Below are 24,147 nucleotides of genomic sequence, written 5' to 3' on the forward strand. Positions count from 1 at the left end.
TGTGTGTATTTAAAGGATGAAGTTCGTTTTTGTCCGAGACTCTGACTTACTGAAACCTAGTCGCTAACGCCTCGGCTTTTATTAGAAGTTAAGGAGGGCAGGAGCGCCACTCAAGCAGGAATCTAGAGGTGCCTAGACCAGCCACGCGGGGCCGCTGCGGGCCACAGGTTTCCCCGGTAGAGTCTATTTTTTTTCTTCCCTGGTCCTTGTGACCTATATCTTGGACACCTAGGGCATACAGGGTGCCTCCCACGGTTCAGCAGGCTGGCTGAGGGAGGACCTGGAGCGTAAAGAATGTCACATGAGGGCCTCCAGATGCTGTCGGGCAGGCTTCCACTCACTTGGCAGGCAGGTCCTATCTCAAAGGAGTGATTGAGGTCGGGAATAACAAAAACTGGAGACAGAGAGAAGACTAGACTTTAGGAGGAGATGGGTGGGTCGGTGGCAGGAAGGAGAACATGATGGCCTTGTCACGTGCTAAGATGTGTGTTATTCACTTGATTGTTGATGAGGTCACCTGGCATTTATGAATTGGTGCAGCTTTCCGATGCACGGTGTGATTCACGTGGGTGATTCACATGTAGGAATTCTGGTGTTCTGGTGCCCATTTCTGGTTTGGAAATAGGAGGAAAAGGCTCTAGGTGGAATCTGGGGAATGGGTGAACATGGGCTTCAGGACATTAGTCAAGCCACTGATCAGACACAAAGTAGTGTCCCAACACGCGTCACCTCCTCCCTGTCTTCCACTTGCCACTTGGTCCCTCCTTCCTTATTCCCTCCCTCACCAATGGGCCCAGGCTTCTGATATCCATCTGGATGAGCCAGCCAGAGGGACAGGCTGTGTCAGAGGCATGCAAACAAGTATTAGGGTGCAAGTCGGTGGGTGGGGATAGTACTCCCGAGCTACCAGCGGAGCTGCCGTGAGAGATCGAGAAAGAGAGAGAGCGCGCGCGAGCCCAGGAACGTCCTAGAGCTGGATCCTTCCTCAGGCCCACCCTTCCCCAGCCCCCAGCCTCCTGCCCAGGAGCTGACTCTCTCTTACCTGTAGCGTACCTTCTCTAGGCTAGCTACTGGTTTGGGGTTATTGGGTCCAGTCATGGCAGTATATCGGCTGTGTGTGACCACTGGTTCCTACCTGAAGGCTGGCACATTGGATAACATCTATGCTACATTGGTAGGCACCTGTGGTGAAAGCCCTAAGCAGAAGCTGGATCGCGTAGGCAGGGACTTCGCCTCTGGATCGGTGAGTACAGAGGAGAGATGGGGAACCTGAAGGAAGTGAGGATTATTCTTGTTGGATTCGTCAAGTCCTGCTGAACTCAGGATGCCTGCTATGTCCTGTGATCATTTTCTTTGACATCCCTGACTTTTGGGAGACGATAAACCATACCAATTGTTCTGAGACAGGGCTGTGGGGAAGGGCATTTGGAATGGATTCTGGGGACTTCCCCTAACTTCCTGGCTTCTCCTATCATTGTTGTTATTGTTATTATTTTCTGTGGTTTTTCCAGACAGGGTTTCTCTGTGTAGCCCTGGCTGTCCTAGAACTCTCTGTGTAGACCAGGCTGGCCTTGAACTTAGCAATCTGACTGCCTCTGCCTCCTGAGTGCAGGGGGAATTAAAAGCCACCACTGCCTGGCCTGGCTCCTCCCCTAATTGACACTAGGCTTTGACCAAATTGATTCCTCTGATCAGATCATGGGTCTCCTGTTCTTTGGGAGGGGTCTGCTTTGTCGGTCGCTAGTTTAGTTTGCTAATGACCCTACATGAAAGTGAACTACTGGCAGTGAGGGTAGGAATCCCTACAAAAATTCACTCAGGCACTGAGTATGGTGCCTGCTCCTCTCTGGATGGAGACGGGCTCTTTCTCTCAATCACACAAAGGAACCACATGGATCAACGACTGCTCAGGCCAATATCCCAGAAAGGTAGCGGTGTTGATGCACACTTCAGAGTGCAAAGATGTCCTCGACAGTTCCTGGTTGCTCAAAGGCCTGCTTGCTGCTTCCCTCACTCCAGGTTCAGAAGTATAAGGTGCGCTGTGAAGCAGAGCTGGGTGAGATCTTGCTGTTGCGCTTACACAAGGAGCGCTTTGCTTTCTTCTGCAAGGACCCTTGGTACTGCAGTCGAATCTGTGTCACTGCCCCCGATGGCTCTGCTGTCCACTTTCCCTGCTACCAGTGGATCGATGGCTACTGTACTGTGGAGCTGCGGCCAGGAACAGGTGGGCAAGGGACAGAGACTGCACAGTACTGCAGAGGCTTCGTGTGAGGTTAGGAATGGAGTCTCACAGAACTCGGCGCGTAGGGAATGTGACTGGGGTTAGGAATGCCGGGATCCCAAAGCAACAGTGTCTGATAAAGAGCACTGCTAAAGTCCTGACATGCAAGAGCTTCCTGGGTAGTGTTTATTGTTCTGGAGGTACACACAGACAGGCTCACACAGACAGACGGACACAGATAAGCACACACAGAGAGACTCACACTCCCATAGCAGGCAGCTAATGGTATCCCTCTGCATTTCTCCAGAATATGGTCTTCTGGAACTCAGAAAGGAATAAACGTACAAGCTAGATCTCAACAGGTAGAAAAGCCATGAATATTTAGAGAATTAACCTGCAAAGATCCTGTACCTTACTTTTTTCTAGCTTTTCTGGTGGGGATGAAGGGTCTGGGAAGTGAGTTAGGCTCTTTTGTTGAATTTTGGATTTCAAGGATACTGGTTTGAGCCCTTTCTTGCCTCCAGAACTCTTTGTTCCAAAGACGTAACACTGGGATTTTGTGTGTGTACAAGTATGCACGCGTTGTGTGTGTGTATGTTATGATAAGTCTCAGAGATGAGAGATGGGTGTCTGTGTTAGAGTGAGGTGAGTGAACATCATTCCACAGTCTACAATGACCTTTTCATTGACTTTACTATCAATCTCCACTCATCATCAGAGAACATGATGGCTTTATTAAAATGTATTGATCCAGTAGTTATCAAGTGTATGCTGAGTATCCTAGCATAGCCAGGCACCAAGCTGGACTCTGGAAGGACAGACAATGAGCATGACATGACTGGTATCCTCAGGAGTGTGTCATGTAGGAGACAAACATGAATGGTTAGGAACACACCTATGACTTGGTACACTGCTAAAGCTTCCAACTCATGATGGATGAACAAAGCGTATATAGACATTCCCCAACACGATGCATGGGGAGATGATAGCAGAGATTGTGCTAAAGAGTTAGGGGGCTCAGACACTGGAAACAGGAAGTACTGTTTGAAAAGAGATTGATATAAAGAGTGGCTTTCACTCCCTACAGCAAGAACCATCTGTCAGGATTCTCTTCCCCTCCTTCTGGACCACAGGAAACGGGAACTCCAAGCCCGCCAAGAATGTTATCGGTGAGAGCAGCCTGATTGGACTCTTTGCCCCACTGTTATTCTGACTTCAGCCTTACTCAGATTGTTCCTAATTCTAACTTCAGTTAAAACCTTGGGAACGACCCCCCCCCCAAAAAAAAACCCTTGGGAACCCAATTCAGATTAGGATTATCATTTAAACTTAACTCCACTCTAACAGTAATCCTGAGTCTGGACCCAGAATACCAATATCAACAGTTCCTTCAGCAGGGAATGGAGCTGTGGCTCAGGAGTAGAGAGCTCGCCTAGCATTCTCTAGGCCCCAAGTTCAATCCCTTGAACACTCTCATAAAACCCCAAAGCCAACACTTAACCAAGACCATCAATTAACCATTCTCAGCCTCTACTGTCCCGATGGAAATCAAATCCCCATATTGGAAACAGTACTGTATTTACCAGTCTTGGTGAACCCTCAAACGCATCCAGACTTTTTTTTTTTTTTTTTTTTTTGAGGTTGGGAACACTTACTGTGTAGCCCAGATTGGTCTATGTCAGCCCTTCAAATTGTTGGGATTTCAGGTGTGTGTCACCAAGCTCGTTTTACTTTAATCATAATATAAGCCCATCTCTGAATCGGTGCTGGGATCTATGTCATTCCCCCAGCACTCCTCTGAGGCTTAGGGATGGCTTAGGGACGTGGTTCAGCAGTGCAGTATGTGCTTAGCACGCACAAGATCCCACGTTCCACTCCCTACATGGTGAAGCCCAGTGCCTTCAGGGAGGAAATCCAATTCTTGTCACGAATACAGCAAGCAGAAAGCAGCAGTGCTCACCTGAAGTCATATTTTCAGAAGTAAAGGACCCTGTGAATCCCAAGATTAACCTTTGCTTCTGTCTCTCCCCCTGGGCAGCTGGAAGATCTTCGCCCCTGGCTTCCCTCGGATGGTGGATGTCAGCAGCTTTCAGGAGATGGAGTCAGATAAGAAATTTGCCTTGACCAAGACAGTACCTTGTGCAGAACAGGATGACAAGTGAGAAGCGAAGGCTGGGGAAAGAGGTGGAGGGGAGGAAAGTAGACCACCGTGTGTTGAGATGGACGCTGGCAGAGCGGAGGGAGGTATCCGAGTCCATGTCAAGTTCTCTTCACCTCTCAGGAGAGGGACGAGTGATGATCCTCACGTGGTTAGCAGAGGAAGAAAGAGGTTCCTTCTGCTTTGGGCAGAAAGGGCAGGGTTGAGACTTAGTAAGAGAGGAACTAGAAAATCTGGGGACAAGCTGAGAAAAGGAATTAAGGGAGACAGGCTCCAGGGCCAATGACTGGTTCTATCCTCTCTACCTGCCCCTCCTCAGCTCTGGGAACCGGTACCTGCCTGGCTTTCCTATGAAGATTGACATCCCATCTCTGCTGCACATGGAACCCAACATTCGATACTCAGCCACCAAGACGGCCTCACTGATCTTCAACGCCCTTCCTGCGTGAGCCTGTCATTTCCCCTGCACCTCTGCTCTTGGCCCCTTCTTTCCCATCCATACCAGGGGCACCTCACAGGACAGCCCCAGCCCTTCTCTCTGCCCCCATTTCCCCACAGATCTTCACATTCCTTCCTTCCTTCCTCCCAGCCTCCCTTTGCTTTGTCCTTCATCTCCTCCCTATTCAGGGTGTGGTCCCAGGGGCCAATGAAGTAGGATAGTCTTTGTCCTTAAGCCTTGAGGAGGTGAGGCCAGGCCATCTCAGGTTCAACTCCAAAGCCCATATTTTCTGGATGTGTAACTTTAATTTGTTGTTGTTTCTTTTTTTGAGACAGGGTCTTTCTACATAGCCCTGGCTGTCTTGGAATTCACTATGTAGACCAGGCTGGCCTTGAACTTGAACTCACAGAGATTTACTTGCTTCTGCCTGGGATTAATGGCCTGAGCTACCATGCCCTGCCTAGCATAACCTTAATTCTTACATAGTCTCTGGACAATTGCCCAGAGGGTAAAATGACCCACTCACTCAGACATCATTAGTCTTACTTTATTATTGTTATTATTATATTTTTTTAAATGTTTGTGTGTGTGTGTCTATGTGAGTGCATGTCATGAGCATGCTGGTGCCCACAGAGGCCAGAAGATGGCATCAGCTTGGTTATAGGCAGTTGTGAGCTGCCCCTTGTGGATAATGGTATTGAACCCTGGTTCCTTGAGAGAAGCTAGTGCTCTCTTAAACATTGAGCCATCTCTCCAACCCCCACTATAGGTTTGCAGGAAAAGCCAGTGAGATAATCTAAGCACAAAATCTCTAGATAGACAGTCTCTTCAAGGAGATGCCATTTGGTAGAAGGGATCCCTGGGTCACTAAAGATGCCTGTGTGCAGTTAAGAGTTGTCAGGACAGACATTATCAACTTAGGTCGACAGCTAGGATTTTTTAAATTGTGCTATCACTAGAGTTGCCTCCTGGATTGTCTGGGATGGACAGGGCATGAAGCAGCCACAGGTGGCTCAGGCTGCAGGACAAGGATGTATTTATTATCAAATCCAGGCGGGACCATGGGGGCATCTGGAAAGGTAGAGAAGGCCAGAGGTGAGTCTGAGAAGTATGTTAAGGTCTAAGCAAGAATGGGGTCGCCAGCAGGGGTCCCAAGTAAGGTCAGAGGGAGCCAAGCCTGGTCTTGGTGACCAGGGTGTGTTGTGAAGGACATTTGTGGCAGACCCTTGGAAAGGAAAAGAGCCTCTTTGCTTATTTGCCTCCTCAGCCTCTGCCTTCATGACTTAGCTCTTCCAGTTTTCCTCTGCAACCCAGGCAGGCAGGGTTGGGCATGTGATTTTCCTTCGCCAGCCGAGTTAACTGGGCCTACATAGGTTTGTGTTACTAAGCTCAGCTCTGCCTAGTCGTTAGTTGTTTTGTTTTGTTGTTTTGTTTTTTTGTCTCCTGGGTTGTGCTTAGAAATCACTCCACAAATGTTTGCGCAGTAGGTGAGCAAGCACTTTGTGAGCATGGATGACCTTGACCTTGGGTCTGTAAAGTCATGAGTCCACCCCCACCCTCTGCCTTCCTCAGCTGCCCACACTCTTCAGGGAACATCAGCATCATCACATAGCCAGGTGCCTTAGCGACCCCTTGCTACAACCCTACCTGTGCTGAACTCCATTCCTTTTTCTTTAATTCAGCCCATTTGGTGAGTGTTTGCGAGGAGGTGGGCGTGTTGGGATTCAGAGAGCAGAGTCCTTTCCCTAAGGAGCTATAGTAGAATAGGAAGTCACAGATGGACAGGGTTATAATGAAACACAGGGGATGGTGAATGCTACGAGGCAGGGACTTTGGGGGAGTCAGGCAAGGAACTGGTGTCTGAGTTGCACCTAGAGGGCCAGACTGACTTTAGGTAGTAAGTAAGAGGCTACTAGCAGAGACTCAGCTTGAATGGAGCCTTGGAAATAGGGGAAAAGCCAATCTTATTCCAAGACTTTTTTTTTTTTAAATCTCTGATGCTCATGGGTGAAAAATAAAAACCAGGCAGTATAAGCATCTACAAGATGCAGAAGCACATGACCCAGTTTGTCAACCCCATTTTCACCAGCCCAGGAGCAAACACAGCACCTTATTGATTATGTTTGGAAACCAGGCCTTGGTTGGTGCAGAGGGGTGGGAGAAAACACTACAAAGGTTATAGAGAGTTGCCGGAGGGCGGCATCGTGACCCAGCCAGACTTGGCAGCCGAGGCTTTGCCTTATAGGCAGAAAGGAGCCATTGAAGGGCTCAGAGATTCTTAGAAGCTTGAAGATGGCAGGTCACAACTCCAGCGAGGGCAGCACTGCGTTTGCTCACGGGAAACCCAGGGACATCTGCTTTTGAAGGAGGACCCTGGACTGTGCAGGGCTTCACCCTACTGCTAGGCTTTTCTCCCATGTCGACTGTTAGGCACTTTTACTTGGGAAATGAACCCACTGATTCTCTCCAGCCATGAGCACAGTGACTCCTACCCCCCTGCCTGCACTGGCTCTCACCTTCTCTGATGAACCCACTGATTCTCTCCAGCCACGAGCACGGTGACTCCTCCCCCCTGCCTGCACTGGCTCTCACCTTCTCTGTCCCTCAGATCCTTTGGCATGAAGATTCGAGGTCTCCTGGACCGCAAGGGCTCCTGGAAGAGGCTGGACGACATCCGGAACATCTTCTGGTGCCATAAGACCTTCACTTCAGGTGTGCAGAGCCAGGTGGAGATGGCTGACTTCTACTGTATCTGAAAATGTAGTTACATCCACCTTGTCCTGTTGCTGGGAGGAAAACTGAAGCCATGAAGAGTAGCAAAGGGCTGGGCAGGACCAGAGTTTGGAAAGTACACTCCAGACCTACTGGTTCCTTCTCTTGTCACCCCCTCCATCCCCCCACCAGAGTACGTCACCGAGCATTGGTGTGAGGACAGCTTCTTTGGGTACCAGTACCTGAATGGTGTCAACCCTGTCATGCTTCATTGCCTCTCCAGCTTGCCCAGCAAGCTGCCTGTCACCAATGACATGGTGGCACCTTTGCTGGGACCAGGCACCTGCCTACAAACAGAGCTAGAGGTGGGTGAGGGCCTCAGCAGTGGTCATAATAGGAGGGAGGCAGGTGGGCTACCATTGTGGACTAGGACTGTATGTGACGGTGGAATGGTCCAGGTCTGTGGGCCCTATCCACAGCGCAGGCCTGCTTATGTTTCAGGAACAGATACGGAGGAGGGCCGGGTGGGACTTGGGGTGGTTTGAGGACCGTTTTAGGGTCTTGGAGATTCCCCATGTTAAAGCTAAAGAGGACTGCATTAGGACAGGCCAACTGAAGACTGGCAGGTGTAGCAGGAACGATTACAAAGGACTAGGAGCTCCGAGGATGTGGAGTAGGTGACAACCTATTCTCCTCTGTGACAGCCAAGCCCTCAGACATTCTCCGAAGCTGAGGCTGTGGTTGGTAAATTCATTATGTATTGATTTCGCTGTTGTTAGATACACTGAGGTCATATCTTAGGAGGGGAGTCCCTCTGAGCTGAGGGAGTAGGGCTGACAAGGTAGGGGGGAGGAGCAGAGGAAGTTGCCTTGTCCAATCCCAGAGGCCAGGTGAGGGATTACACAATGACAGACTCAACTAGACTTCATTCCGGGCATTCTGGGAAGGGTGCGGTACCTAGCGTTGACCATTAGTGGCAGGTAGCAAGAACTGCTGAGTCTCGAACTGGGGAACCTCAGCTCCTCCTTGTTGCAGAGAGCAGAGAGAAAAGAGGGACACAGGGAGGAGAGGGCTTGTTAAGTCTCTTTGTGCCTTCTTCAGAGGGGGCACATCTTCCTGGCGGACTACTGGATCCTGGCGGAGGCCCCAGTCCATTGCATAAACGGTCTCCAACAGTACGTAACAGCGCCCCTCTGCCTGTTGTGGCTCAACCCACAGGGGGTGCTGCTGCCATTGGCAATCCAGGTGAGCCTCGGGATGAGATTTAAGGAGGTGGAGCCTCAGGCTAACAGGCTTGAGCCACACCTCTTACTACTCTGTCACGCAGCTCAGCCAGACACCAGGGCCAGAGAGCCCCATCTTTCTGCCCACTGATTGCGAGTTGGACTGGCTGCTGGCCAAGACGTGGGTGCGCAACTCTGAGTTTTTGGTGCACGAGAACAACACGCATTTTCTGTGCACGCATTTGCTATGCGAGGCCTTCTCCATGGCTACACTGCGTCAGCTGCCGCTCTGTCATCCAGTCTACAAGGTCCGCGGGATGCTGGGTTGAGACTAAAGGGAGCCGGGCCTGCAGGCCTTCCCGGACCTTCGGCTCACGTGACCTCGTTCCTCTCGCAGCTCCTGCTTCCTCATACTCGCTACACGCTGCAAGTGAACACCATCGCAAGAGCCACGCTGCTCAACCCAGACGGCCTCGTGGACAAGGTGCAGCCTCCCCGCCACGACCATAAGGCCCCGCCCCCAAGTATGCTTGCCCCGCCCACAAATTATGCTCTTGCTCCCCAGACCCTTGTGTAATCCTCCTCTGCCTCTTCCCATAAACTACGCCTCTTGCCCCTCCCCTAAGCCTTGACCCAGTTGGTCAATCCTACCCCCTCAAAAGTAGGTTTTATGGGCAAGGCAGCCTTAGCCCAGCACGGCTCCCAGATGATCCTGAGATCTCGTCTCCCCCTACGTTGTCACTCAAGGTCCCCTTCCTGCACTCTGTAGGTCCTCAGTCTGAGCAGTCCAGTCCGCATTAGCAGGCCCGCGTGACCCTTGACTGCTTGATAAATCGCATATGCCCTCCACTCCCTGAGCTGATCCATTAGTTTCAGTTGGTCTCCAGGCACTATAGGGTGGAGTGTGAGCCAGTTTGAGAAGCCCAGCTGTGTCCTGTGTCCCCAGGTCACGTCCATCGGTAGGCAGGGCCTCATCTACCTCATGAGCACCGGGCTGGCCCACTTCACCTACACGGATTTCTGCCTACCGGATAGCATACGGGCTCGTGGCGTCCTGACCATTCCCAACTACCACTACCGAGACGACGGCCTGAAGATCTGGGCGGCTATTGAGAGGTGTGGGGACCCTAAGGTCCTTCCAGCCACCAAGGTCTCCGGGCCCAGGGTGCATCGTGGGCTCCTGTTTTCATGTCGGTTGGAGCTCTTGAGGCCAGAGTCTTGACTCCATCCAGTTTAAGAAACTCCCTCAAATAGGAACTGGCAGACAGGTTCCCTGTGAGAGAGATAGCAGGGGACTGGGAGTTGCTTTAAAGAAGGGAAGGAGCGGGGCCTTTAATCCCAGCACTGGGGAGGCAGAGGCAGGCGGATTTCTGAGTTCGAGGCCAGCCTGGTCTACAAAGTGGGGTGGGGTACCAGGGCTATACAGAGAAACCCTGTCTCGAAAACCCAAAAAAAAAAAAAAAAAAAAAAAGGGAAGGAGCAGAAGATTCGGGCTTGTTGGGGCAGGCAGGGTTTCTTCCTCCTGCCTGCTGAACAGGGAGGGAGCAGAACACATAGACTCTCCTCTCCATTACCTCCTAGAGAGGAGACCCAAAACTTCTTTGATTTAGAGGGTGGGGGTACTTAGAAAAAGCTTAGGCAATGTTTCCAGCCCGATCTGTGGGTCCTACTGAAGTCACTTTCTGTCTTTGGGGACTCAGTAGTAGACTCTGGCTGTCTGCTTCTCCCCACCTTGAGTGTCCTGGGCCTCAATGTCTGGCCTGGTCTAGGCCCTTGCCCATTCCAGGGGCACCAGCATTTTTTTCCTTGCAGGTTTGTCTCAGAGATTGTGAGTTACTATTATCCCAGCGATGCGTCTGTGCAGCAGGACTGTGAACTGCAGGCCTGGGTGGGTGAGATTTTTGCTCAGGCGTTCCTCGGACGGGAAAGTTCAGGTACCCCTCTCTGTCTTTATTTACACCATCTACCTCTCCTCCACGAACCAGTTCTTATTACTGAAGCCCATACTACTAAGTGGCATTTAATATGGTGTTGGGGGTTGAACCCGGGGCCTTGCTCATGCTAAGCAAGAGCTCTACCACTGACCCCACCGAGCTGTATCTCTGAAGTCCATATACCATTATTCTATTTAACTGCTAAGGCAGAATTCTAAGCCAGTCTGAACTGTTTCGGAAGCTCTTGCTTGTCAGCCTTGACCTCATGGTTCCTCCACCTTCGGGTATATTTATCTGCTGTGCACCAGGTGGTGGGGGCCACCGCTGACTTCAACGGGGTCTAGAACTTTTTCTTACATGCTTTTGTAATCATCTTGCTAGGTAGTCATGCCAGCCGCTAATTTTCTCCCCACTTCCTGTGGTCACGAGCTTCTTTATGGAATGATTGATCATGCCCTGCTTGGCTCCTAGTTTACGATGCTCAGTCACCTACACTGTAGCACTTCCCAATCTGCCGATGACATGGCTCCTTTCAGCTCTGTTCCTCAAGTGCAGTGCCCAGCAGATATCCCACCCCTCCCTCCCTCCCTCCCCCCTTGTACCCTCCCCCTCCCTTTCTTCCTCCTTCCCTCCCTCCCTCCCTTAGTATTCTTTCAGTCCCAGGAGTCTCAGCTCTTGCTCCCTGGTGGTCCTAACTCTTGGCTCTCCTGGCTCTGTGATTCCTTTACACAGTCTTCTTAATGGAAGAAACCTTACTTCTGTTGTCTTCTATGGTACATTTCCAGGTTTAGAAATTCAACATTGACTTTTCCAAAGGTCTTGGTCTGTCTGTCTCTGTCTCTGTCTCTGTCTCTCTGTTTAAAGGCCTGCTGCACCACCATGACCAGATGTTTTTATTTGTTTATTTTACCATTTTGTTTGTTTGGCTTTTGTTTTTGTTTTAGTTTTCTCCAGACAGAGTTTCTCTATGTAACAACCCTGACTTTCCTGGAACTTGTTTTGTAGACCAGGCTGGCCTCCAAGTCTGAGATCCGCCTACCTCTGTCACCCCAGTCCTGGGATTAAAGGCGTATGCCACCAGGCCTGGTTTTTTTTTTTTTTAATGTTTAATTACATTTTATTTGTTTGTTTGGTTTGTGTGTATGGGATCATAACAGCACGTGTGTGGAAGTCAGAGGAAAACTCACAGGATCAGTTCTCTCCCCTCCACCGCATGGCTCCCAGGGGTTGAACTCAGGATACCAGGTTAGGGTGTCAAGTGCCTTTACCCACGGAGCCTTCTGTCTTTGCTTATTAAAGAGGCTCAAATGTCCACCTACCAGTTTCTCTTACTCTGGGCTCTCAGTAGGGATGTGGCTTTTAGCTAACCGACTGCTTCTGGTGGCCACACAGGGGACTTCTATCTGGGGAGACTCAAAGAAGAGGTGAGTTTTAAGTCACCTTCAAATAGAAAGAACAACTATTGCAGTCCTAGCCAGAAGGGACTTGGTATGTATTTTTTTAATCTTTTAGGCAAAAAAATTCAAAGATACAGAATACTAGAGCACATTCTAATAACACCTTCATAAATAGCCTACCCACCAGATTCTATGGTCAATATTTTGCCATTAAAAAAAAAAAAAGACTTATTTTATATATGCATGCTTTCTCTGCATTTACACTTGCATGCCAGAAGAGGGCATCAGATCCCATTATAGATGGTTGTGAGCCACCATGTAGGTGCTGGGGATTGAACTCAAAGCTTCTGGAAGAGCTCTTAACCCCTGGGCCATCTCTCCAGCCTACTACTTTTGATGAATCTTTTGCTTTTATTGCTGGAGTTTGTTTGATTTAGACAGCATGTCTAATGTAGCCCTAGCTGGCCTGAAACTTGATATGTAGACCAGGCTAGACCAGGCTTTCAGTTTGTAGATCTCTGCTCGCCTGTGTGCCCTACTGAGTACTGGAATTAAAGGCATGTGCCACGACACCCAGCCCACAGTACCCTTTGGATAACCTTTTGAAATTCTGAGAATCAAACCCAGGTCTTCATACATGGTAAGCAGGTGTTGTACCACAAAATGTCAGTACTCATCATTATCACCCTCCTATGTAGTCCATCTCCACATTTCTCCATTGTGCTGTTTTCTTCCATCGATCCAACCAAGACAGGAGCCAATCAAGGGCCATATCTTATTTAAACTTTAAAGGCTCCTTTAACTTAAGTGTTTTGTGGAGTTTGTTGTTATTTGTTTTGACTTTTATTTTTTATTTGTTTTTGACAAGGTCTCCCTATATACCTTATTGGCCTAGAACTCTCTATGTAGACAGACTGGCCATAAACTTTCAGAGATCTGCCTGCCCTTCCCTCCCTAGTGTTAGGACTAAAGGCATGCACCACCATGCATGGCCTCCTGTTAAAAATGTTTATAGTTAGACCACATGTAGTTATGGAAAAGCCCAGGTTTATGCTGTCCAGCGTGTTACCTAGTTGTTTTCTCATATGTGACCCGTCTTGTTCCTGTCTGGTGTAGATTTTGTAAACTGGGAGGAATGTATGAGGGCTGCACATTTTTCTCAGAATACTTCTCAGGTGATGCTGTGTCCTGTTTGCATCATATTGAAAGTTGCCTGATGTCAGCTTGTCTCAACATTTACACGGCCAGGTGCGATTTCTAGGTTAAGGTGATGACAGCCAGGTCTCTCAAGTAGTTTAAAGGATGACCTTTTCCTGTGTTTTGCAAACGCACTGTTAATCAGGATCCTGGCTGTTTCTTTCTCTTGGCTTATGTTTCCTGTTTAAGACTCAAATTGAGATTTAATTATTGTTGGTTCAGTTCCCCTCTTTATTAAGCTTGTCTGTGAGTCTGCACACTATAGCATTTTTCAGACTGACAACAACTCTTCCAGCCAGTACAAACTTACTTTAGATTCTAATTTAAAGGTAAAATATATTCACTAACGGGCCAATTGGACTATGGCTTTCAGATTTCAAGGGGGTAGGGGAATAAACACTATGAATTACAGAAAAGTCCTGTGGCCCGACTCCTGCATTAATTCTTTATTTACTTCCGGGTTTAGAGAATCAGCTAGGATGGGAAGTTCAGAGGCTCCCTACCCACGCTGGGCCAATCAATGCCTGATCACTGGGCCAATGCCTGATCTTCCGTCTCAGTTAACTGCCCCCACCCCCCAGTCTGGCTCTAACTATCTGAGTACTCTTCTGTCTTCCTGGGCCCAGGTGGATGGTTAATCTCTACTCTCTGCATCCTTTCCCATCATCAGGACTGCAGTTCCAGACTCTGACTCTTGGCTTTCCCTCTGCCTCCCCTCTTCCAGACTCTTGCAGCCCACTCATTAAGCCTGTAGCATCACTCCCCGGACAGTCGTCAGAAACCACGAAGAAGCGCATGCTCAGCTGTCCTACCGCAGCCTTAGCTTCAATCCCCTCCCAGGGATTGCCCCACCATTCCTGCATCTTAGCATCTCATGTCACTTCATTCAACCGGCAATTGCAGGGCTCTTAATATCTATTAAGTATCGTTCTAGACACTGAGGTTCAGCAGCGAACAAATAGACAAAACTTCTGCTCTTAATGGAACTTAGCATGGTTTGTGGGAGACGGCGATGATCAGCAACTGTGTTAGATGGCTGTGAGTGCTAGGAAGGAACCCAGAATCTCCTCAGGGAGAATATTTCATATAGGTAGCCATAGGATGACTCTCTGAGGAGCTGGGGCTTGAGTGAAGATCTAAAGGGGTTGAGGGAAGCAGTTGAGTGGATAACTGGGATGAGATACTCAGGCAGTGGTACGATAAGTGCAAAGGCCCTGAGGTCTGGGTATACCAGAGTGTTTGAGGAATATCACAAAGACCTCCCGTGTAGCCAGAGTAGAGTAGGTAAAGGGAAGAAAAGTTGGGAGGGGAACAAGGAGCCAGTAAAGTGAGTGATAGGGTAACTCTCTAGAAGGTTCTAGTGAAAGGTGACATCATTTGATTTATGAGTGAGTGAGTGAGTGTGAGTGTGTGTGTGTGAGTGTGTGTGAGTGTGTGTATACCACCTTCAACCCCTGATTTAGCCCAACAAAGGATAGAGGAGGAAATGCAGGACTCACCCAAGAGAGATGGTGGTGACTGGATAGTGGTGGAAAACATAGCGACCAGGAAAGGTGGGCATCTGGAAATGTTTGCTGATATGTGTAATGTGAGGTAAGAGGAGGGGAGAGCACACCGAATTTGATCTGAGTGCCTGGATAAAGGGTACAGTTGTCAGGAGGGAGGTGGGTGACATACTTCTTTAAAGTCAGCACTCTGGAGGCAGAAGCAGGAGAACCTGTGTGTGTTCGAGGCCCGCCTGGTCTACAAATCAATTTACAGGACAGTTAGGGCTACACAGAGAAACCCTGTCTTAAAACAAACAAACAAACAAACAAACAAACAAACAAGAGAATACAGTTGTCATGCCAAGGGTGGTGGGTAGTCTTTAATCCTAGCACTTCTGAGGTAGAGGAAGGCAGATCTCTGAGTTAGAGCCAGCCTGGCCTGCATAGAACCAACAGCCAGAGCAACATAGAAAGACCTTAAAAAAAAAAAAAGTACAGTTGTCCTTTGGCACCTGAGAGGGATCCGTTCCAGACATAACCCCTACTTCAGTACCAAAAGCCATGCTCCATCCCTTACCTCCACAAGGATGGTTGATTTCTACTTAAGACCCACACTTGGGCTTAGCTGTCACTGGTATCATCCTCTATCTTGCTTTATTAAACTTGTCTGTGATTTCATTCATCAGAGCCAGAGAGTAAAGTCATGAACTTGGGTGAGGTCCGTGTGCTAGGAAGATGGAGGACCAAGCTTGACAGGGCTCTCTTATTATCTACTGATCTATTTATTTTGAGACAGGGTCACATATATCTTAGACTGGCCTTAGGCTCATTACCTAGCCAAGGATGACCTTGAACTGATCTTCCTGTTTCCACTATGGAATGCTGGGATTACAGCCTTGTGCCACCAACACTGGGTTTATGCTGTGCTGAGGAGAAAACTGAGGGCTTCGTGTACATTTAGAAACAACAACAAAAGCACGCTAACAACGAAGCCGAGTCGCTAGCCCTTCTGCATTTTCTTTTTAAGTGATTTTTAAAAATTGTTCTATTGATTTTCATTACATTTATTTATTGTGTGTGTGTATGATGCTGGTGTACGCAACATGGCACGCGCGTGCGCGTGTGTGTGTGTGTGTGTTAAACTCAGGTTGTCAGGCTTGGTGACAAGAGCCTTCACCTGTCTTTCGGGCCCTTTTGGTTTGTTTGTTTTTGTTGTTGCTTGTTTGTTTTGTTTTGTTTTGTTTTGTTTTGTTTTGTTTTGTTTTTTTTGAGACAGGGTTTCTCTGTATAGCCCTGGCTGTCCTGGAACTCACTTTGTAGACCAGGCTGGCCTCAAACTCAAAAATCTGCCTGCCTCTGCCTCTCAAATGCTGGGATTAAAGGCGTGGGCCACCACTGCCCGGCTTTGTTTTTGTTTTGAGATAAGATCTCACTGTAGCATCCAATCAGCTTTGAACTCCTGAGCTCCAGCGGTCCTGCCTCAACCTCCCAAAGATCGAAGACTATAGATGTGACCTCTGCATCTAGCCTCTCATATTTAAATCTCACCTATCCCTCAACACAGGAAGACTCTCTTTCCAGGACGGTGTAGCCCCAGCTCTAGTTTCTGTCCCGTGGATCTCCTCTTAGGTTTCAAACGTTTCCTTGAGTCTTTCCTTCTGCCTTCCCCGCTGAGAACGTCTGAGGAACGCACTCTGTGGTCTCTTGTCGCTTCTGCTAAGCAGAGGATGCTTTGCTGGTGGACTTGCATGGACATTGGCAACAAGAGCAGAACTAAGTCATGAATGTTGCTATGGGCTAGAGAGGAACTAGCAACGGAAGTGCCTTCCAGGGCAGAGATGGGGAGCTTGGTGCGGGCTCTGTCACAGGCTCTGTAGAGAGCCGGTTTTTCATCATTTTCCAGTCCATCGACCCAATCCGATCTTGATCCCCTTCAAAGATCACAACTCTTGGTGGTGGCCATCCCAGAGCTAATTTTAATGGTTGTAGTCCATGTCTAGCCCGTATTTCTTCCCTCTCCCCTTTCAGTGAGCCCCTGCCCTGAGACACCCCCAGGAATCCAGCGCCTCCCATCCATACCCACACCCTCTTCCTTTCCCCTCCACACCCAGGCTTCCCAAGCCGGCTGTGCACCCCAGGAGAGCTCGTGAAGTATCTCACCGCAATCATCTTTAATTGCTCCGCCCAGCACGCTGCGGTCAATAGTGGGCAGGTAAGGCTTGGGAGAGCAAGCCTAGGGGCACTGGGCCACCCAATGTGTTAGCTTCCAAAGGTGTATTAGCCTTGGCAATGAACTCAAGTCAAGGTTCTGCCTGAGTGAATGGGTGGGTCAGGGTTGGGGTGGGATTATTGTTGGCTTTGAGGTTGGAGTGGTGACTGGGTGGGGTGAAGGGCTATTGTTGAGTGATGCTTGGGTGAGGTTGCATCCAAAGTTACAGTGGCGACTCTTGGGAGTCTGATATAAATTGGGATCAGAGCTTGAATTTGGCAAGAACTGGCTACATAGAGCATCAAGGTATTCTTGAGGCATACCTGCCCAAGGGCTCTGATGAGGGCTGCCTCTTCTCTGGGTTCTCCTCCCTCCATGGTGACTCACGCTGCCCACTCGTGAAACAGTGGGTAGAGAATGACAAACGGGTGACATGGGCTTCTGGGACTTTCCATAGTCACTCGTTTCTAAACTTTGAGATCTGGGATGATGGTGGTGGAATCAGAAATGAGGGAGAGGATGCTTAGACACCTCCAACCAGGGTGTTGGGGTTGTCTCCACAGCATGACTTTGGGGCCTGGATGCCCAACGCCCCATCATCCATGAGGCAGCCTCCGCCTCAGACCAAGGGCGACACGACAATGAAGAGTTACCTAGACACCCTCCCAGAGGTGAACACCACCTGTAGAAACCTTCTCCTCTTCTGGCTGGTCAGCCAAGAGCCAAAGGACCAGGTATGTTCGTGGAGATGCGAGACACAGGCTGGGCATTGCAGGGCCTGCACAGTGAAGAGGTTGCTCTGGAGAAGGAAGGTTGAATGCTAATCGCTGGGATTTATGTCCACTGCTCAGCTGCCTTGAAAGTCTTTTTGTCTTAACAGGAAACAATACTTGATCTCCAAGGACACACATAGGAAATAGCAAATGCCACTTTAGTGGCTGGGTATGATATCTATGTCATTTACAAATTATCCATCCATCCATCCATCCATCCATCCATCCATCCATCCATCCAGCTACCCAATCATGCATTCATCCATCAACTACTCGTTAATTCACCCAAGCATTACACATGGGGCTCCTCCTACATGTCTGCATAGTGCTTGATACTAGCTACTTAAAGTTGAATGAGATCCCATCACCTGGACCACCACTTACATGACACCTTAATGCTATATAGAGGTGAACATCAGAGTGTTGTGGGAAACACTCCTATATCAACCCTCCATTCACCATCACTTCCTAAGCACCATCGGCTGGAATTGTTATCGTACTGAAACAGAGGCACGGGTAGGGCCTGGTGAGACCTCCCTTAGGGTCTGGGAGAATCTAAGAAAGTTTCATGGAGGACGTGACGTACAAGCTGAAACCCGTGGGACAAGTAGGAGTTTGGCAGGCAGAGGAGGGACAAGGTTGGTTTCCAGGCAAAGGGAGGGACAAGCAGGAGTGGAAGGGAGAGTATCATAGGATCATTGAGATTTGGCAGTGACACAGCAGGGCAGGGTGCAGAGCAAGGTAGGACTTTGCGAAGTAGTTATTCAGAGGACAATGAGGCCACTCAGGGCTTTTAAACTAGAGGTGACATGACTTAATTTGGCCTACCAAGGGTGTTCCTCTGACTGTGTCACTGGCTGAGAGGGACAGGTTTAGAGAGAGGAAATGAGACAGCGAAGGAGTTTGGACTAAAGTGAGCAGCGATTGAATCACCAGTTACCAGCATGGCCATTCACACCTCGCCTCGGCCCCGCTCTGTCTTCTTGATCTCAGCCCCACGCCAGGGTCACATGTTACCTGTGAGCACCCCCATTTCTCACATTTTTTGGGGCTTTTTCTAGTGCTAGATTTCTTTTTAAAATTCTCTCTAGCCACTTTTTTATTTCTTTAAATTTTTATTGTTTGCTTTGTCTGGTTTTTTTGTTTTTTTGAGTTTTTTTTTTTTTTTTTTTTTTTTTTTTTAATGTAGTTCCAGCTGTTCTGGAGCTCAGTAAGGAGGCCAGGCTGGGCTCTAACTCACGGGCATCCTTCTGACTCTGCCTCCCAAGTGCTGGGATTAAAGCTGTGTGCCACAATACCCTTTATGTATACATGCATGTATGTATGTATGTATGTATTTATTTATTTATTTTTGAGGACCTGGAAAGATGGCTCAGCAGTTAGAGCCCTTTCTGCTCCTCCAAAGGACTCAGGTTTGCTTCTGTACCCATATAGAGGCTAACAGCTCTGTAACTCCAGTTGCAGGGAATCCAGCATCCTTTCTGGCCTTTGTGGGCACCAGCATGTTTGTGGTATACATACATACATACATACATACATACATACATTCATACATGTAGGCAAAAACCATATAAAATAAACATAATAAAAATGAGTTTCTCAGTCTTTCCCAGGCTGGCCTTGAACTCCTGGGTTCAAGCCCTCTGCCTGTTTCAGTCTTTAGAGAAACCAAGGTTATAGACATGTACCACAGTGCCTGGTTCAGTGTGTGTGTGTGTGTGTGTGTGTGTGCGCGAGTGCATGAGAAATGGATTGAATCCAGAGCTTTAAGCATTTTAAGCAAGCACTGTAACATGAAGTACATCCCCAGCCTTCCTAGCAAGTTTTTTTAAATTACAATTCTGCATTTATCTACTGGGGAATGGGATGCACATTCCTGGGCCCAGGTGTGGAGGGCAGAGGGCAACTCTCAGCAGTCACTGCTCTCCTACCGCAAGGGCCCAGGAGAAGTTCAGGTCACCCTGGGTGGCATCAAACCCCTGTATCTACTGGTCCATTCCCTTTACTCTGGGACCACAGGAACTTATCCTTAGACCCTACCCACTGCTGTTGCCAAGGAATGAATGAACAAGACGATCATTCGGAGGCTCCCCCCTCATAAGCCAGGGAAACTTCCAACAACAATAACAGTAACTGCCAGTTATGAGGATCTGATCTGTGTCTCAGTCACTGAGTCAGATATAAAGGACAGTATCTTAAAATACAAAACAAGTAGCCAGGCGGTGGTGGCAGCACACCTTTAATCCCAGCACCTGGGAAGCAGAGGGCAGGTGGAGCTCTGAGTTTGAGGCTAGCCTGGTGTACATATTGAGTTCCAGGAAACTCTATCATGGAAAAGCCAAAATAATTAACTAAGTAACTAAGTAAGTAAGTAAATAAATAACACAAAGCAAGTGAGTAGCTATATTTAAGATGCCTAGTATAGTGCTGGTGACCATCTGTAGGGGAGAAAATTGACATTTGGAAATTAAGTAGTTTGCTTAGCTCACAAAGCAACTCTGTGATGGCCGTGGATTTAGTCTGTTATGCTTCTGTGTTCCGCTCTTCTCATGATTCTGTTGTTGATTCAGGAATTAGGTATCAGTTTGCTGGATAAACATAGAGCCGGTTGTTTGTTTGTCTTTCTGTTTGTTTGTTTTTTGAAACAGGTCTCTATGTGCCCTGGCTATCTTGGAACGCACTATGTAGACCAGGCTGGCTTTGAACTCACAGAGATCTTCCTGCCTCTCCCTCCAGAGTCCTGGGATTAAGCAAGCATACCTACCACCATGCTCTATCTTTTTAAAATGTATTTTATTTTAGTAATGTGTGTATTGGTGTGGGCACATGCCAGCCTGGGCTATAGGGTGACGTCTAGGCTAACCTGAGCTATCGGGTGAATGAAACCCTGTTAAGGAAAAGAAAAGACTGGTGATATAAAGAAATTATAAATGATTTCTGATCTTTTGGTTGTGAGCCTGGCTTTCAACAGCTGTACCATCTCTCCAGCCCAGCAATTCTAATTAAATGTGTATATATATATATATATATATATATATATATATATATATATATGAACAAAAGTACACATGAGGAATGGGGAATTCACAGAGAGAAAGTTATACTGCTTACAGTTTCACGGAAACTTGGGATGAAGCAAATGGCCTTGTAAGAAAACAGAAACAGCTAGCGCTTTAGAAGATATGGAAACCACACACAAGGCGTAGGTGTGCTGGCGCAGGTCGGCTCCTACGGAGTCCCAGGTTCAGGCCTGGGATCTAAGGCAAGGAAACCATGCCCAGTTCCTTGGTGTTTCAAACCTCTGGAAAGCACAGGAAAAGGCGGGATCTTTCTGAATCACGGGAGCCTGGTTCTCCAGCTAGCTGAGGCTGTGACCTTTAAGGGAGGTGGATCTCATTAGAGGGCCCCAGTCACGGCTTTACACTTCATATCCATGACGTCTCTAATTTGGCCATGCTAAGCCTCAATTTCCTTATCTACAAAGGGTCTCACAGAAGAGCCCGTCCTAGGGGTTGTTTGTATGGTTGTGACGGTTCATATAAAGTACTTACGTGTCAACTGTTATTAAGAAAATGAAATTATAAACTACTCAGCTCCAACAATCTTAAAAACATAGCAGCCAATAAAGGCAAGTACTGTGTAGTAAACAATAGTGTGCTCTGGCAAGGTCTGGTTGATGCTGAGACCGAGAGGCTGGTTCACCTTATGGAGCTTAGCGATATTGTTTATTCCATCAATATGGAAGCATACTGTATAATTAGCCCATCCCAGCTGAAGATGAACTTGATCCGTGCAGAGAGCCATCACCAATAAAATCTGTTCGAAACCCCCCTGACAGAATTTTAATTAAAGCATATATTTTTTTGGTTGGTTGGTTTTTTGTTTGTTTGTTAGTTTGTTTTTGAGACAGAGGTTTTCTGTACGACATCCCTAACTGCCCTGAAGTTGAATTGTAGACCAGACTGTCCTCAAACTCAGAGACCCACTTGCCTCTGCCTACCAAATGCTGGGATTGAAGCCATGTGCCACCATGCCTGGCCCTAAAGTATATCTTAAAACAACAACAACAACCACCACCACCACCACAACAACAAAAACACTGTGTTTATGATGAATAGAGGTCTTCACATTAAAATCAGGGGCAAGAAAAATAATTCCCGCTATGACTGCTGCTATTTAACAAGAAATGGTAAAACATCAGTAGTATTGGTGTTGTATGAAGGTTAAGGAACTGGACCCGTGCGTTTTGGACTCTGACAGTGACCGTGGAAGGACAGTTCTAAACACGGATGGCACTGGCTGACGTTCTCTGTGAGATTCCCTGCTTGTGGTGTCCAGGTTCCCAAGTGTGATAGTGTTACCGTGATGATGGTTTTATATATAGATAACAGAGGTTTCATTATACCAGATGATTGTAAAGATATCTCAGAACCAGGCTGCTGAATGTCCCCAGGGGTTGGGTTTAGCAAACCTGTGTGGTGACATATAGTCTTGGACCTGTTTTCTGGAATATGTTTGCTAAGCTCTGTTGAGTGGCGACTGTGACTGTGTTCTGAGTTGAAAGCGTGGGTCCGGCACTGGGGGTTGGGAGAGGCTGGACTTGGGCTTTTCCTCAGTCTCCCCTGGTGAGATCCAGGAACTGGCATCCAGAGTCAGAGTGACATGAGACGGTTTGTCAGCAGAGGAGCCGCTCAGACTAGATTGGCTAGGGCCCAAGGCACAGTCTGTGCTCTACACTGCCTGGGCTTCTGCGGTTGGAGGCTGTCTTGGTTATTTTTCTATTGTGACAAAACACGGTGAACAAGGCAGCTTATAAAAGAAAACATTTCCCTGAGGGCTCATGGTTCCAGAAGGTTAGAGTCTGTGATCTTGACATTGGGGAGCATGGCCCAGGAGCATGCTCCTGAGAGTTCACAGCTGATCCATGGTTCAAGGTGTTTTGTTTTTTCTTTTCTTTTTTCTTTTCTTTTCTTTTCTTTTTTTTTTCTTTTTTCTTTTTTTTTTTTTTTTTTTTTTTTTTTTTGAGACAGGGTTTCTCTGTGTAGCCCTGGCTGTCCTGGAACTCATTTTGTAGACCAGGCTGGCCTCAAACTCAGAAATCCACCTGCCTCTGCCTCCCAAGTGCTGGGACTAAAGGTGTGTGCCAACATGCACAGCCACTTGAGGTATTTTAAAATTTGGAATAGAATGGGCTTTTGTAACCTCAAAACCCACCTCAGTGACATACCTCCTCCAAGAAGGTCACATCCCCAAATCCTTCCCAAACTGTCCCATCAACTGGAGACGAAGCCTCCAAATACATGAGCCTGTGTGGGCCATTCTTTCAGAGTCACATCGTGGGGAAGAGGGCTGGCATTGCGATCTGAAGGGCTTGTGTTCCTTACGGCGGTGACCGATTGTATCTTTAGATAACACCTTGACTGTATTTGTTGACATGCCAACCTTCATTATGTTCTATCTCATCTGGAACAGCTTTCTAACATCTCCACCTGTTTTCCCCCAGAGACCTCTGGGCACCTACCCAGATGAACACTTCACAGAGGAGGCCCCACGGCAGAGCATCGCAGCCTTCCAGAACTGCCTGGCCCAGATCTCAAAGGACATCAGGGAGCGCAACCAGAGCCTGGCACTGCCCTATGCCTACTTGGATCCTCCACTCATTGAGAACAGTGTTTCCATTTGAGTCCCACTTGGAGCCATCCCAGAGGAAAGGAAGTTACAACTAAGGGGAAGGCTAACTCCCTAGGGCCTTCTAGGCCTCTTTAATCTCAGTTTGGACCTTCTCCTCTGCCCATGGGACCACGATGGCCTTGACATTATATCAATGTGCCCTGAGCTGTGAGGGACCAGTACAGCAGTGTTCAGGGTGAAAGCCGCTAACTAAAGTCAAATGCACAATAGAACCCATGCCCTTCTAACGTGTGGAATCCTCTCCCACATCAGGTTGCTCAGCTTGAGTTTCTGAGCTCTCTTTCCACATCCCAGTTAAACCCACTCCCATCCTATTGTCTGTCTTTGAGCCCAGTGACTTCAATAAAAGCTAACGTATTTGGCTCTCATTTCCTTTGTTTTGATGATGATGATGATGGTGGTGGTGATGGCGATATGGTGATAGTGATATGGGGTGGACCAAGTTGGAGTGGGTAGAAGTCCTGGGGTGAGGAGCAAGAGTGAATCTGTGGGCCATCTTTTAGGAGTCAGGCACCTTCCCTGCTCACTCTACTGTCCAGTCTACTGTTCCTACCTTTACTTCCTGGAGTGAAGCATCCAGATCGGAAGGAATAGCTGGACCCAGGGCATTTTCAGGAAGAGACTAGGCATTTTGCAAAGGCTCTGAGCCCAGGCTTTTTTTCTGGGCGTGCTACTGTTAGTGGTACCACTTATATCCGGTTCTGCT

General features: G+C 48.1%; 1 protein-coding gene across 7 annotated transcripts; it reads left to right on the top strand.

The window, feature by feature from the left end:
- The first annotated feature begins 110 nt into the window (after positions 1-110).
- Aloxe3 (arachidonate lipoxygenase 3) lies at positions 111-23,809 on the top strand. 7 transcript variants are annotated; one of them, XM_030245981.1, is made up of 15 exons: positions 111-176; positions 1,179-1,243; positions 2,020-2,224; positions 3,309-3,390; positions 4,260-4,379; positions 4,699-7,530; positions 7,723-7,895; positions 8,632-8,775; positions 8,858-9,061; positions 9,151-9,237; positions 9,700-9,869; positions 10,566-10,687; positions 16,880-16,980; positions 17,541-17,711; positions 23,254-23,809. In XM_030245981.1, the coding sequence occupies exons 6-15, from the start codon at positions 7,437-7,439 to the stop codon at positions 23,431-23,433; spliced, it is 1,446 nt and encodes a 481-aa protein (XP_030101841.1). In that variant the 5' UTR covers positions 111-176; positions 1,179-1,243; positions 2,020-2,224; positions 3,309-3,390; positions 4,260-4,379; positions 4,699-7,436; the 3' UTR covers positions 23,434-23,809. The 7 variants fall into 7 exon arrangements, 2 of the variants coding, with proteins under 2 accessions (XP_030101841.1, NP_035916.2); XR_388452.4 differs by lacking the exon at positions 111-176 and having other exon boundaries at positions 223-1,243; positions 4,699-4,824; positions 7,427-7,530; positions 8,863-9,061; XR_003949436.1 differs by lacking the exon at positions 111-176 and having other exon boundaries at positions 368-1,243; positions 4,699-4,824; positions 7,427-7,530; positions 9,151-9,277; positions 9,700-9,903.
- Positions 23,810-24,147: the final 338 nt, after the last annotated feature.

The sequence above is a fragment of the Mus musculus genome, chromosome 11 (genome assembly GCF_000001635.26).
Source record: "Mus musculus strain C57BL/6J chromosome 11, GRCm38.p6 C57BL/6J".
Taxonomy (NCBI): Eukaryota; Metazoa; Chordata; class Mammalia; order Rodentia; family Muridae; genus Mus; species Mus musculus.